Source organism: Dasypus novemcinctus, chromosome 5 (genome assembly GCF_030445035.2).
Source record: "Dasypus novemcinctus isolate mDasNov1 chromosome 5, mDasNov1.1.hap2, whole genome shotgun sequence".
In the NCBI taxonomy this organism is placed as follows: domain Eukaryota; kingdom Metazoa; phylum Chordata; class Mammalia; order Cingulata; family Dasypodidae; genus Dasypus; species Dasypus novemcinctus.
This window is the reverse complement of record NC_080677.1, coordinates 93009185-93022620: the sequence shown is the minus strand read 5'-3', so window position 1 is coordinate 93022620 and position 13436 is coordinate 93009185. Positions and strand designations below refer to the sequence as shown.

General features: G+C 37.7%; 1 protein-coding gene across 2 annotated transcripts in view; it reads right to left on the bottom strand.

Annotated features, from left to right (window-relative positions):
• MET (MET proto-oncogene, receptor tyrosine kinase) overlaps nucleotides 1–13436 on the bottom strand; it is a 118736-nt gene that overhangs the window by 22309 nt on the left and 82991 nt on the right. For both annotated transcript variants that reach the window (XM_004449291.3, NM_001281764.2), the window contains exons 12-14: nucleotides 3035–3181; nucleotides 1740–1896; nucleotides 1391–1531 (exon numbers count right to left, since the gene is read on the bottom strand). In XM_004449291.3, the coding sequence (XP_004449348.2) occupies nucleotides 1391–1531; nucleotides 1740–1896; nucleotides 3035–3181 (445 nt within the window). The remainder of the gene's footprint in view (nucleotides 1–1390; nucleotides 1532–1739; nucleotides 1897–3034; nucleotides 3182–13436) is intronic.

Below are 13436 nucleotides of genomic sequence, written 5' to 3'. Positions count from 1 at the left end.
AAAAAGTCCTCTGGTAGAGAAAGTCCTATGGATCCTTCAGCTAAGTTAAAATGTGCAAACCAATCTAAACCATCAATCTGTGACCTTGGCATAATCGGCCAGGTTTACATACAAGAGACTGATGAGAAGGGTATCCCCACCAGGCAGAGAGAGAAGAGATCTGCAGTTGCCTTTTCATTAGGTGCTGGCTATGCATTTCCTCATTCTTCTCTCTGGATGACCCTCTTTTGCCTATTTTATATTTTCATGTCTCTAAAGAGTAGGGTCAATCTAAGAAAGAGGATGGAATTCAAGCTTCTTAGCAATGACAACAGAAGTTTGGTAAGTAAGGAGGTTGAAAGGAGATTAAAGTTAAAAAAAATGGTGAATATTAATTATCTCAGACCACAGTTCTTAAATATGAATATAATATTATGAATAGATCTAATGTTCAAGACTGGGTACTAGGTTCCATCTGTCAGTGTTTTTAAGGCATGAGATTTTAAAGGCAAATGGAATCAGGCGGGCAAAGATAATATTTAAAACATGTAACTCATAGAACATACAATTAAAATATAAGAGGCAATAAGTGTTGAAAATGTTACAATGTTAAATGCCACATTGCTCTTGTCCTTTGTTTTGATGAGCAACTTTTAACTTTTCCAGTATTCTCAACCATCTGTGACTCATTTTATTTGTCCAATGGTAAATATTCAACCAGGGAAATACTCGAACTTGACTCATGTCCTGTAACTTCTAAAGATAATTGAGCTGATACAGTACAGACATTTTGCTTTTACCAGGAAATTTTAAATGAAACAATGTGAAATGCTTCAGTTAACCTGACCACTATTAGGCCTAGTGTTTTGCACACTAGATGATGATCTCCCCTCCTTTTTTCACAGCATAATTGAAGTTTTTCTTGGAAAAGACTCAAAATATGTTCAAGTCCTGGAATGTTGTGGGGAAAAGTATATATACTAACAGTTCACTGAGAATGCTTCAAAGGAGAACTAAAGATATAATTTAAACATTTGGGGTTCAGTAGGTAAAACAGAAAAAACCACCAACTTATCTGTGTTAAATATAAGTTTTGTACCTTAGCTCTTCTTAGAATGCTAAGAAGAGCTGTGTAATTTCTTAGCATTGCACTCAGATGATAAAGAAGGTATTGTTGCTGAAATGATTTTAATATTAACTTTTTTGTGAAAGGAGAGCTTAAAGACTCTAAAAATACAATATAATATACATGGGTCCATTTTAAAGTAAGGGTCATGTAATTATGTGCCAATTTAACTACTTCTTTTACATTTTTATAAAAATATAAAAGGCAAAACCTAAAAATAAACAACATCACAACCCACTGAGGTATATGCATAGGTATTTCTCAGAACAATAAACTGAAATATACCTTCTGGAAAAGTAGCTCGGTAGTCTACAGATTCATTTGAAACCATTTCTGTAGTTGGGCTTACACTTCGGGCACTTACAAGCCTATCCAAATGAGGAGTGTGTACTCTTGCATCATAACGAACTAATTCACTGCCCAGATCTTAAAACAGAGAGAAAGAAGGCACTTGTTAAAGACTTGGCTATCATGGGCCCCAGCAGACCTTGACCCAGGGGCCAGAACTCACAGTTTTTATAGATTGCATATAAAACAGAATTTATGAATGTCTGCTCATTTTAAATTGCAAGTTTTAAATTGCAATGGCTTCATTCTTACGCAAACAAAGGAAACAATAACAAAAAAAATGCACCTTTAATTTGCTTTTTCTTTTTTAGCCACAGGAAAAGTCCGAGTAATAATAAGAGTATTATTGATATTGCAACAACACCAACAATCACTCCTGTGAAACTCTGATCTGATTGAACTATTACTTTTCCAAGGATATATGAAGAAACTGCTTGCTTCCACTAAAAACAACAAATAAAGAAAAAGTCAGAATTCAGCCATGATAGATAGTTACAATATATAATATATAGGTTGAATCATAGTCTCTCTGTGCCCAAAATACTGATAATTTCCTTCAGAATATTATAACATTCCTTAATCCACCTTCAGTGTTCAAATGATTAGTGGATACAAATCCCCAAGATACTTTGGTTTAGTCTCTGGTATCATATGACACTTAATTTTTTGTATTTGTAACTAGGTATGAGGGATAAAAAGATAGACAAGAAACAATTTCTGATCTTGAGGAGCTCAAGTATAGAAGAGGATATAGATATATCATTGAATGATCGTAATACAATGTGATATGTGCCATTGAAGAAAGAACAAATAGTAAGAAACAGAGACAACGGACATCAATTCTGTCCTGGAGGATGAGGTGGCATGCAGAGAAGACCTTCCATGGGAGGTAATCATATATTTATAATTATTATGGGATAATATAGCTTTTATATTCATTTTGATATATGGAAAAAATCTTTGAAATCCCTTCCAGCTCTAATATTTATGATTTGTATGATTTATGGTCCATCTGAATTTCCAAACTGGTCTCATGATTCAGCCTCAGATTTTCTAATTTTTTTAATTTTCCATTTTATAAGTTTTTACAAGACTTCAGAAACCCTTTAAAAATCACTCAGTTTGGTTCTAGGTGATCTGATTTAGTTGTGTGCATGAAAGAAGTTATTGTTAAATAGCTTAATTCTTCTTTTATTTTGACAAGTACTACATATCCTTTTACTTAGGGGTTCCATGCATTTACAATCCCCATGGAAGGAAACATCAGGTGGGAATGGTGAGAAGTTGGGGAGGGGCACGCTTGCATGTATCCTTATCCCTCCTGATAATTACAGCAAATTTTGGTATAGTGGAGAAGAGGTGTGGGTAGGAAGGCTTTTTGAGATTTATCTTCTCATTTGAAGGAAAGGAGACAGTGTGACAAAAACTCACTATTTCTAAAATAACAACTAGGAATCAAGGCTGAATTGATGAGCCAAAGCCAACACACAAATGAGCTTTAATGACTTATTTTAAGCCTGCCAGTGACATAATTATCCTGGCATCCTTATTTATATCATGAGAGGAATACAGGAATCCCACCTCTATATATAGCACGCTGTTCAATTTCAGCAGGTCATTGGGGACTGTACATAAAACGGCTTGAGAACGTGAGTGTATGTTCTCACAGCTTTTATTTCCAACTTTTAACACTTCACCTTTAACTGCTTCAGGGTCAATGTCATTTCCCTAGAAGAAAAAAAAAAAGAGGTTGTTAACACTTCAGTTTTGTAGGAATGCTAATATTTGTAAAGGAATATAAATATACTGCAAATGCAGGCCATGTTGTTAGCCAAAGCACATGGTTTTATAAAACTCATTTTCATGGGAATTTGGATGGTTGAAGGGGAATATGACTATTTCAGAGACTAATTAGTCAGAAATCATAGCATACAGCTTTTCAATCAAACTGTATTTTAGAGAAAAGGAAAGATTCTTTTTTTCATAGCCTCTTGAATGACCTCTTCCCAAGTTCCCATGTGTTGGAAACACAATCATGTAATTATTTTTTTCAGGTAGTAATCCATGGTTGGCAAGATGCAGTCCTTGCAATTGGAAGTGTCAAACATCTGCCCAGTGCATCTCAACCTTAGCTTTACTTTAAGAACCACACTAAGAGCTTTAAAAAAAGTCCTGATGCCTGGGTCTCACCTCCCGAGATTCTGATTTCATTAATCTAAAGTGAGGTGTGGGCATCAGTGTCTTTTAAAAGCTTTCCAGAGAGTACCAATAGATAGCTAGGTTGGAGAACAACTGCCTGAATGGGATCTGAGCTTCTATATTAATATTTCCCTTTTCTGTTTGAGTTGGGCAGTTTCTTTCCATCCATTCTTTTATTTTGTCCCCATTTTCTTCCTTTAGTCTAGCCCTTGGCTCTGAAATTTTAGTATGCATAAGCATTACTGCACAGAATTATTATATTTTAAAATAAAATTTTATTGAAGTATTTCATACATGAACATAAATAAAAATAAGTATTTTTTATGTAACATTTTATGTAATCTAAGTATCTTTAAAAAAATAAGTGCATGGTAAAAGTTGTGAACTTATGAAATAAATGCGCATCATCATGCAAGGCTGCCATACTTCTCTAGGGAAGTATGGCACCACCACCATCTTGCATTGTTGTGAAACATTTGAAAGACCATTCTCAAAATATTACTACTAACTATAGCCCATATTTACATTTGATGTACTTTTCCACCAACCCACACGATTATTACATGGAGAAGGATCCATGAAAGTGGCTTGCATTTTCATCATAGACTTGTGCTGTCATCATCTCAGTCAACTTTAGAACGTTTTCATTACTCCAAAAGGAAAAATCCTGTATCCCCTTATAGCCCCCATAGTTGTCTCTTAGAATTGATATAATATCTTCTTTGCGACTACTGCAAAAATATTACAATATTACTGTTAACTGTCATCCTTAAGTTACATTAGTTGTAATTTTCCTGTATATCACCATATTCTTAACACTTTTAAAAAGAACATTCTTATATTTATACTATTAACCACAATCTTCATTCACCAGTTTCCTTTTAATTGACATTTATCTCCATAGACTAACCCTTCCAATCTCATTTATAAATCAGCTGTGTTAGTTATACTCTAACTATAATGTTATCATCATTTGCTTCCACACTTTTATAATACACCCTATTAAAAAGTCTGCATACATTGAGCATCAGCTCCCATTCTCAACCCATATTCTATTTCCTAGTAACCTATACTCTAGCGTTTATCTGTCTGAGGGTTTTTCTTTTCTTTTCTTTTTTTATTTAAAGAGAGCTCCCTGTCTGCTCTCTACATCCATTCGCTGCACATTCTTTTGTGTCTGCTTGTCTTCTCTTCTCATCTTCTCTTTAGGAGGCACTGGGAACGGATCCTGGGACCTCTGGTGTAGGAGAGGGGCACTCAATCGCTTGAGCCACCTCAGCTCCCTGGTTTGTTGTGTTTCTCATTGTCTTTCCTTTTTTTTTTTTTTTTTTTTTTTGTTGCATCATTTTGTTGTGTTAGTTTGCAGCATGGGTCAGCTTTGCCGTCACGAGGAGGTCCTGGGAACCGAACCCAGAACCCCATATGGTAGACAGGAGCCCAATTGCTTGAGAAACATCCGCTTCCCTGCCTGAGTTTACTCATCGTATGTAGTTCATATTAGTGAGACCATACAATATTTGTCCTTTTGTGTCTGGTTTATTTCATACAACATAATATCCTCAAGGTTCATCCATGTTGTCATATGCATCCTGATTTCATTTCTTCTTACAGATGAATAATATTCAATTGTATGTTAATACCACATTTTGTTTAGTCATTCATTAGTTGATGGACAGCTGGGCTAGTTCCATATTTTAGCAATTGTGAATAATGCTGGTATGAACTTAGGTGTGCAAATGTCAGTTCATGCCCTTACTTTCAGTTCTTCAGAATATTTCTAGTAATGGGATTGTTGGATCATACAGCAGTTCTATATTCAGCTTCTTGAGGAACTGCCAAACTGTCTTCCACAGAGGCTGCACCATTCTACATTCCCACCAACGGTGAAGGAGTGTTCCTATTTCTCCACACCCTCTCCAGCACTTGTAGTTTTCTGTGTTTTTTTTTTTCTTTCTGATAATGGTCATTGTATAAGGTGTGAAACAGTATCTTATTGCAGTTTTGATACACAGTTCCCTGATAGCTAGTGATATTGACAATTTTTTTCATGTGCTTTTTGGCCATTTGTATTTCCTCTTTGGAGAAATGTCTCTTCAAGCCTGTTGCCCATTTTTTAGTTGGGTTGCTTGTTTTCTTAATTGTTGAGTTATATGATCTCTTTGTATAACATGGATATCAAACTCTTGTCAGATATGTGGTTTCCAAATATCTTCTCCCACTGAGTAGGCTGCTTTTTTACTTTCTTTTTTTTTTTTTTTAAAGATTTATTTTTATTTATATTTAATTCCCCTCTCCTCCCCCGGTTGTCTGTTTTCTGTGTCTTTTTGCTGCATCTTGTTTCTTGTTTCTTTGTCCGCTTCTGTTGTTGTTAGCGGCACGGGAAGTGTGGGCGGCGCCATTCCTGGGCAGGCTGCTCCCTCCTTCGCGCTGGGCGGCTCTCCTTATGGGTGCACTCCTTGCACGTGGGGCTCCCCTACGCGGGGGACACCCTTCGTGGCGCGGCACTCCTTGCGTGCATCAGCACTGCGCATGGGCCAGCTCCACACGGGTCAAGGAGGCCCGGGGCTTGAACCGTGGGCCTCCCATGTGGTAGACGGACGCCCTAACCACTGGGCCAAAGTCCGTTTCCCTTTTACTTTCTTGAAAAAGTCTTTTGAAGAACTTAAGTGTTTTATATAAAAATTTTTTTAAAAAGATATTTAGATTACATAAAAAATATAGGAGATTCCCATACGTCCCGCTAAAATGTTAATTTCAGGAGGTACCATTTATTATTTTTTTCTTTTGTTACTCATGCTTTGGGTGTAAGGTTTAAGAAACTACTGTCTACCACAAGATCTTGAAGATGTTTTCCTACATTTTCTTCTGGAAGTTTCAAGATTGTAGCTTTTATATTTAGGTCCTTGATCCATTTTGAGTGAGTTTTTGTATAAGGGGTGAGATAGGAGTCCTCTTTCTTTCTTTTGGGTATGGATATCCAGTTCTTCCAGTACCATTTGTTGAATAGACTATTCTGGTTCAGTTGGGTAGCCTTGACAGTCCTGTCAAAAATCATTTGACCATAGATGTGAGTCTATTTCTGAGTCTTCAATTCAGTTCCATTGGCCAGTATGCTGTCTTTATGCCAGTACCATGCTGTTTCTTTTTTACCACTATAGTTAATATACTTTAAAGTCTGGAAGTGACAGTTCTCCAACTTCGTTCCTCTTTTTTAAGACATTTTTGGCTATTCAGGGCCTCTTACCCTTCTAAATAAATTTGATAGTTGGCTTTTCCATTTCTGCAAAAAAGTTGTTGGGATTTTTATTGGGATTGCATTAAATTTGTAAATTAGTTTGAGTAGAATCGACATCTTCACTGCAGTCTTCCAATCCATGAACAGAGAATGTTCTTCCATTTCTTTAGGTCTTAAAGCTTTGATTTCTTTTAGCAATGTTTTGTAGTTTTCTGAATGTAGGCCTATTTATGTCCTATTTTAAGTTTATTCCTAAATATTTGATTCTTTTAGTTGTCCACCAACTCATTTCTGATTTATTTATTTGTCTCTTCTCTCTTTTTTCTTTGTCAGTATAGGTAAATGTTGGTTGATTTTCTGATCTTTTTGAAGGATCAATTCTTTGTTTTGTTGATTCTATTATTTTTTTGGTCTCAATTACATTTATTTCTGTTCTGATCTTTGTTTCCTTCAACTTGGTTTGGGATTAGTTTGCTGTTCCTTTTTAGTTCCTCCAGGTTTGCAGTAAAGTCTTTGCTTTTAGCTCTTTCTTCTTCTTTAATGTAAGAATTAAGGGATATAAGATTCTCTCTCAGCACTGCATTTGCTATATCCCATCAGTTTTGATATGTTGTGTTCTCATTTTCATTTGTTTTGAGATATTTACTGAATTCTCTTGCAATTTCTCCTTTGACCCACTGATTATTTAAGAGTATGTTGTTTAATCTTCATATATTTTTGAATTTCCCCCTTTTCAGTCCGTTATTGATTTCCAGCCTTATTCAATTTTGATCAGAGAAAGTGTTTTGTATAACTTCAATCTTTTTACAATTATTGAGACCTGTCTTGTGACCCAACTTATGGTCTATCCTGGAGAAGGATCCATGAGCACTTGAAAAGGATGATATTCTTTTGGTTGGGGTGTAATGCTCTGTAACTGTCTAGTTATTTATCATATTATTCAAGTTCTCTGTTTCCCTATTTATTCTCTCTCCAGATGTTCTATCCAATGCTGGTGGTATATCAATGTTGGTATACTGAAGTCTCAATATTCCTCAGATATTCTTTCTGCTCCCTTTCCATTCCCTTTCCTTTCTGGGACACTGATAATGCATATCTTTGTGTATTTCATGTTGTAATTCAATTCCCTGTGACCATTTCCATTTTCCCATTCTTTTCCCCTGTCTTTACAAGTTCAGATGCCTTGCTCTTGATTTCACTAATTCCGTCTCCATCAATTCAAATCTGCTGTTATATGCCTTTATTGTATTTTTAATCTCATTCATTATGTTTCATTCCCATGAATGTGGCTACTTTTCTTTGTAGGCTTTCAAATTGCTCTTTATGTTCACCCACTGTCTTTCTTTTTTAAATTTTTAAATTTTTAAATTTCTCTCCCCTTCCCCCGCCTCCCCCCCAGTTGTCTGTGTCCATTTGTTGTGTGTTCTTCTGTGACTGCTTCTATCCTTATCAGTGGCACTGGGAATCTGTGTTTCTTTTTGTTGCGTCATCTTGTTGTGTCAGCTCTCCGTGTGTGTGGCGCCATTCCTGGACAGGTTGCACTTTCTTTCGTGCTGGGCGACTTTCCTTAAGGGGCACTCTCCTTGTGTGTGGGGCTACCCTATGCAGGGGACACCCCTATGTGGCAGGGCACTCCTTGAGCGCATTAGCATTGCGCATGGGCCAGCTCCACACAGGTCAAGGAGGCCTGGGGTTTGAACCACGGACCTCCCATGTGGTAGGCAGATGCCCTATCCATTGGGCCAAGTCTGCTTCCCCCACTGTCTTCTTAATATCCTTTATCTCTATGGCCATATATTCCTTCAACTTCTTAAATTGATTTAGGAGATTTGTGTAATTATTATTTATTAGTTGTTTAAATCCTGTGTCTTGTCAGGATTTTTTTGTTTGCTCCTTTGGCTGGGCCGTATCTTCCTGTTTCCTAAAATGGCTTGTAATTTTTTTAGCTGATGTCTGGGTATTTGAATATGTTGGTGAATTTATTCTGATGGTCAATTTCTCTTTCTTGCCTAGTGGTTTTGTTTCATGGCTTTTTAAAAAATTTTGGTTCAACTTATTTTGAGACTTTAAAAATGCCTAGTTTAAGTTATAAAAATAGGGCCAGGGATTCACTAATGGGGTGCAGAGCCACTCACAGAGTTTTAGACAAGGGACACTTAAAAGTGGTTTTTCTAGGGAGTGGGCATAGCTCAGTGGTTGAGCACCTGCCTTCCACATATGCAGCCTCGGGTTCAATTCTTGGTACCTCAGGAAAAAAAAGTGATTTTTCTCCTTGCAGTTTCCCAGTTAGCCAGCAGATAGTACATGGCATATCTTTCCACGGAGGTGACCCTTTCAACCTTCACTTACCCGGGATTCTGGTCTGGCCAGAGCCGAGATTCAAAGCAAACTGAGGTCAAACCACTCTACACCCTCCACTGCACCCTCACCCTTTCTAGGGAGGAAAATATCTGTTCTCCTCTCGGTTGCTATGAGCCATGGGATTTATCAAGGACATTTGTCTTGAAGGTGGGAGACGGGTGATATCCCTGGGTGTGGCAGTTAGTAACTCACGGTTTTCACTTCAGTTTCTTTGTCTTTCTGTCTCTTGCCCTCTTAGGGGATATGCAGCACTCTCCTGGTCTGCAGATCCCCAAAGCAGGCTCCTTGGAGAGCTTTTTACCCTTCCTCCATTGTTCTTTGAGAGACTTGAGCCCTGCCTACCTATTCTGATACCACCTTCCTAGGAGTTTCCATCTTTACATCTGAATTCTATACATAAATGAATTCATTTCAAATAAGTTCTTATATCATACTATGTGTGGGTCATTATGATTTGAAAGCACGATTACATTCTCTTGAACAATTATATAGTTACATGAAGATTTTTGAAAACTTATTCAGTTTGACATAGTTAAGTGAGGTTAACTAGGCATTTTAAAAACACCAATGTTTTGTTGAAGAAACCAATGATTAGCTTTGGGAATCATAGGTACCATTTCTCACATGAAAACCTAGTGTATACAGTTATTTATTACACAATCCAGTTCTTTGAGGAGAGGCAGATCAAAACATATTACTAATTTTCTGACTGACAAAGAGCAGTCAGTGATAACTACAGTACTGCTACTTTGTTTTATATGTGCAAACTGCTTTCACATATATTGTCTTATATGACTCTCAGTAGAATGGTAGGTCAGACATTATTCTGGGAAAATAAATTGGAAGAAAATATTGAATGTGGAGTTTAAGAAAAAATGGATGTGAATAAACCCTATCTTTCTGATATTTCTAGAGGCTATATGTGTACACCATTGAACCAGGTCAGCCACACAGGGCAATTCAACACAGAAGCACATAAATCTAATAGGTCACTTTGGGGCTTCAAATGACAACTTGTTGCTTAAGTCTGAGGAGGGCTAAGGCACTCAGTCACACAGTGGAGGGAATTCAGGGAATGACAAAGAGATTAAAGAGCCAAGTGCTTGATTTATGAGGGAAGGACTAAAATGTATCTTGCTTGCTTAGATAGTAAGTAAAGTTGGGGGAAGGGATGAACATGCTGCATTTTCATTTGCAGTAGTCATTCTTTTACCCATAGAATCTCTTGGATGCTGTACAAAGGTTTCTCTAAAACAAAAAACAGATCACACAGCCTGAAACAACGGACACCCTTTCCATAAGTGCCTACCAAAGAACACACGATAAGTAGTGATAGATAGAAGAACTTACTATCAGTGTTGTATGTGTAATTGTTTTAAAAGTGTAAAGTGAGAAAGGGGGAAAAATCCAAGCTATCACAAAAGTGATATTAGCAGCTAATTATTGTACAACAGAGAGGTCCAACATAAGAATGCATTTACAAAATTGGCTCAGTTCTTCAGTCATTAAAATGGTAATATATGGGTTTTTAAAATAAAGCAATGGAAGGGAACTTTTGATCTTTAGTCCTCTATATACAGAAATCAATGTACAGTTATATCATCTCATTTCATCCTGTAGAGATGTCCGTCTGAGTATTATTATTATTATTATTTCTGCTTCAAACATGGACAACTATGGTTCAGAGAAGGGAAGGGACTTTCCAAGGTCATGGAACAAAGTGAATCCATTAGATATACAGTTACTGTTCATCTACTGTGAGGTAGACACCATTCTAGTCACAGGGAATATAAAGATGGATGTTTCTTCTCCTCCTGCAATGTTAAGTGAAGACTAAGTATCCTCAATGTCACATCTGGATGAACATGTTCCTTGTCTCTTTCTGCTTCTATTTGGGATTGAAGCCTGGGGACTTATGTCTTAGATGGCGAAGGAGCAGAGCAGATGGGAGTAGAAATCAGGAGGATCTGCAAGATAATATAATAGGAGGAAGGGCCTTGAAAGTTTTTATACATCCAGGTGACTACAAGGCCGAAAAGGAAAGTTCAATAAAGCGTGACGGTACATTAGTAGCAGGGCCCAGCCAGGCAAGGGTCCAGAGTCCAGGGAGATTGGGCAACAAAAAATCAGTGAGTCAGTGCTGGTGGTGCGGTGGGGAAGAGTTACATTTCATCCAGAGGATATGAGTCCCTTAGATCAGGAAATAAGCCCTAAACCGAGTTACACAGAACGTTACTAGGCATTTGGGGAACAGCCTCCTGGTCATTTGAGAGGAGCTGGGTGACCTGAAATGACATCTGTGTCTTCCTTGGGTCCTTGAGGCCTTTCCTAGTAGGTACTGTGAAACCATGGGTGCAGTCTATGTGTAGAATTTCCCAAATTTATTTGGCCCTGGAATAAGTTTGTTCACATAATGCCTATTAATGTGGGTAACACAGTTTGGGAAATCCTAGTGTGAGACTAAGATATGAGCACCATCTTTTTAAGCATTGGTCTTGATGCTGGGCCAAATGACCTCTGAGGAAAGAAGGAAAGAAATCTTCACTTCCATTCTGTTTGGAGTCAGAAATTGTCTCACAGTAGTTGTGATTGGGATTGGGTTTATGGTTATAGGTAATTTAGACACAGAGAGGGAAGAAGAAACTCTGGCTGGCTCTGGGCATAAGGTGGACTTGGGCGGGCTCAGGGACCTTTGGCTCAGAATCAAGCTCCCTTCTAGATCCTTCTGATGCCAGTGCTGTCTGGACTCTACTTGAGTTCCTGAGTGTTTGTTCTTGTGTTTGCAGTATAACAGCTGGAGCCTCTCCTCCCTGCCTTGCCTGATCTTCCTGCCCTCTTCTTCCTGCTTCAGCTTACTTATACAGACTGGACTTTTGAAGCATCTGTATTACCATATATTTCCATATGCTCCAGGGTAAGTTAAACTCCCAGTACAGTGTCTCTAACCAACCCTGTCCAGCCCGAGTTCCAGCATCACATTTCCATAAAATATCCTTATGCACACACAAAAAATCAGATATTTGAAAAAAACCAATACAATTGATTTGTTGATAATTGTAAAACACCTGCATCTATTTCACTTAAAGAACTGCACATTTAGCTACATACCATATGATAGAAGTTTCCCTATTATGAAGGGTATTATGGTATGCATTAACGGAGGTTAATAACCACAGAAGCACTGTGGTTTAGTGGAAAGAAGACCAAATCTGGAATCAAGAAACTTGAGTGCGAGCCCTAGCCCTGTTGTTTTCTCCCTGGGTGACCCAGGACTAATCACTTAATCTCTCTAAACCTCCATTTGTTTATCTATAAAATGGGGATAATCATCATTGACCTGCCAACCTCACAAGGCCTGTAGGAGACTCAAATGAAATAATGTGTCAAAACTACTGTGCTAACTGTAAAATTTCATACAAATGTGTGAGCTGTTGTTGAGCCTTGTTCCCTGATATATAGTATGATACTCCCAAAGAGATGTCTCCTCCTGAGGAATGTACACAATTGGTGCTGGCTACCTTGAAGCCTTGACCATAAACCACCCCTACATCAATGGGGTGACTGGTCCTTGGTCCCTATTGTGCTCTCTTGACCCAAACTTGGCTGACTCTTTTGGCCATGGTGTAGTCATTGAACCAACTGCTGACTGAGGCAGTTCACACAGCTAGGGTTGGAAAGGATCACAATATCTTTTTAGCCAAGAAATTCTTACATGGATGACTTGCTTGAGGAGCACGAACTTTTCCTGGCAATAAAGAGCTGAGCTCACTCCAACTATATGATTCTATCCATAGCACTTTCATTCAAGGAATACAAACATACTTCACGCTCATGTTTTAAATGGTAATTGAGTAAGCACAGCATGAAATAAAATGGTAGCCTTTCTTTTGATAAAACAATCTAATGCTTGTCTCTTCTTTTCTCATGCTTTGCTTTCCTTTGTTTCTACCCTAAGAAAGAGAAAGGTTTTAACTGATTAACTTTAAAAACTAATAAAAGGAAAATTTCTCTCACAATAAATATTCGCTTATACCTTGGGTTTCCTTTTTATATGCAAGGAAAAATGGACTATGGGAAAAGATTGAAATCATGATACCAAAATAATCCCCTTAAACTCTGCCACCCTCACCAGGTTACTATTCTGTGACATGACAGGTCCTATACACTGGTTAGAGAAAAGAATCATTC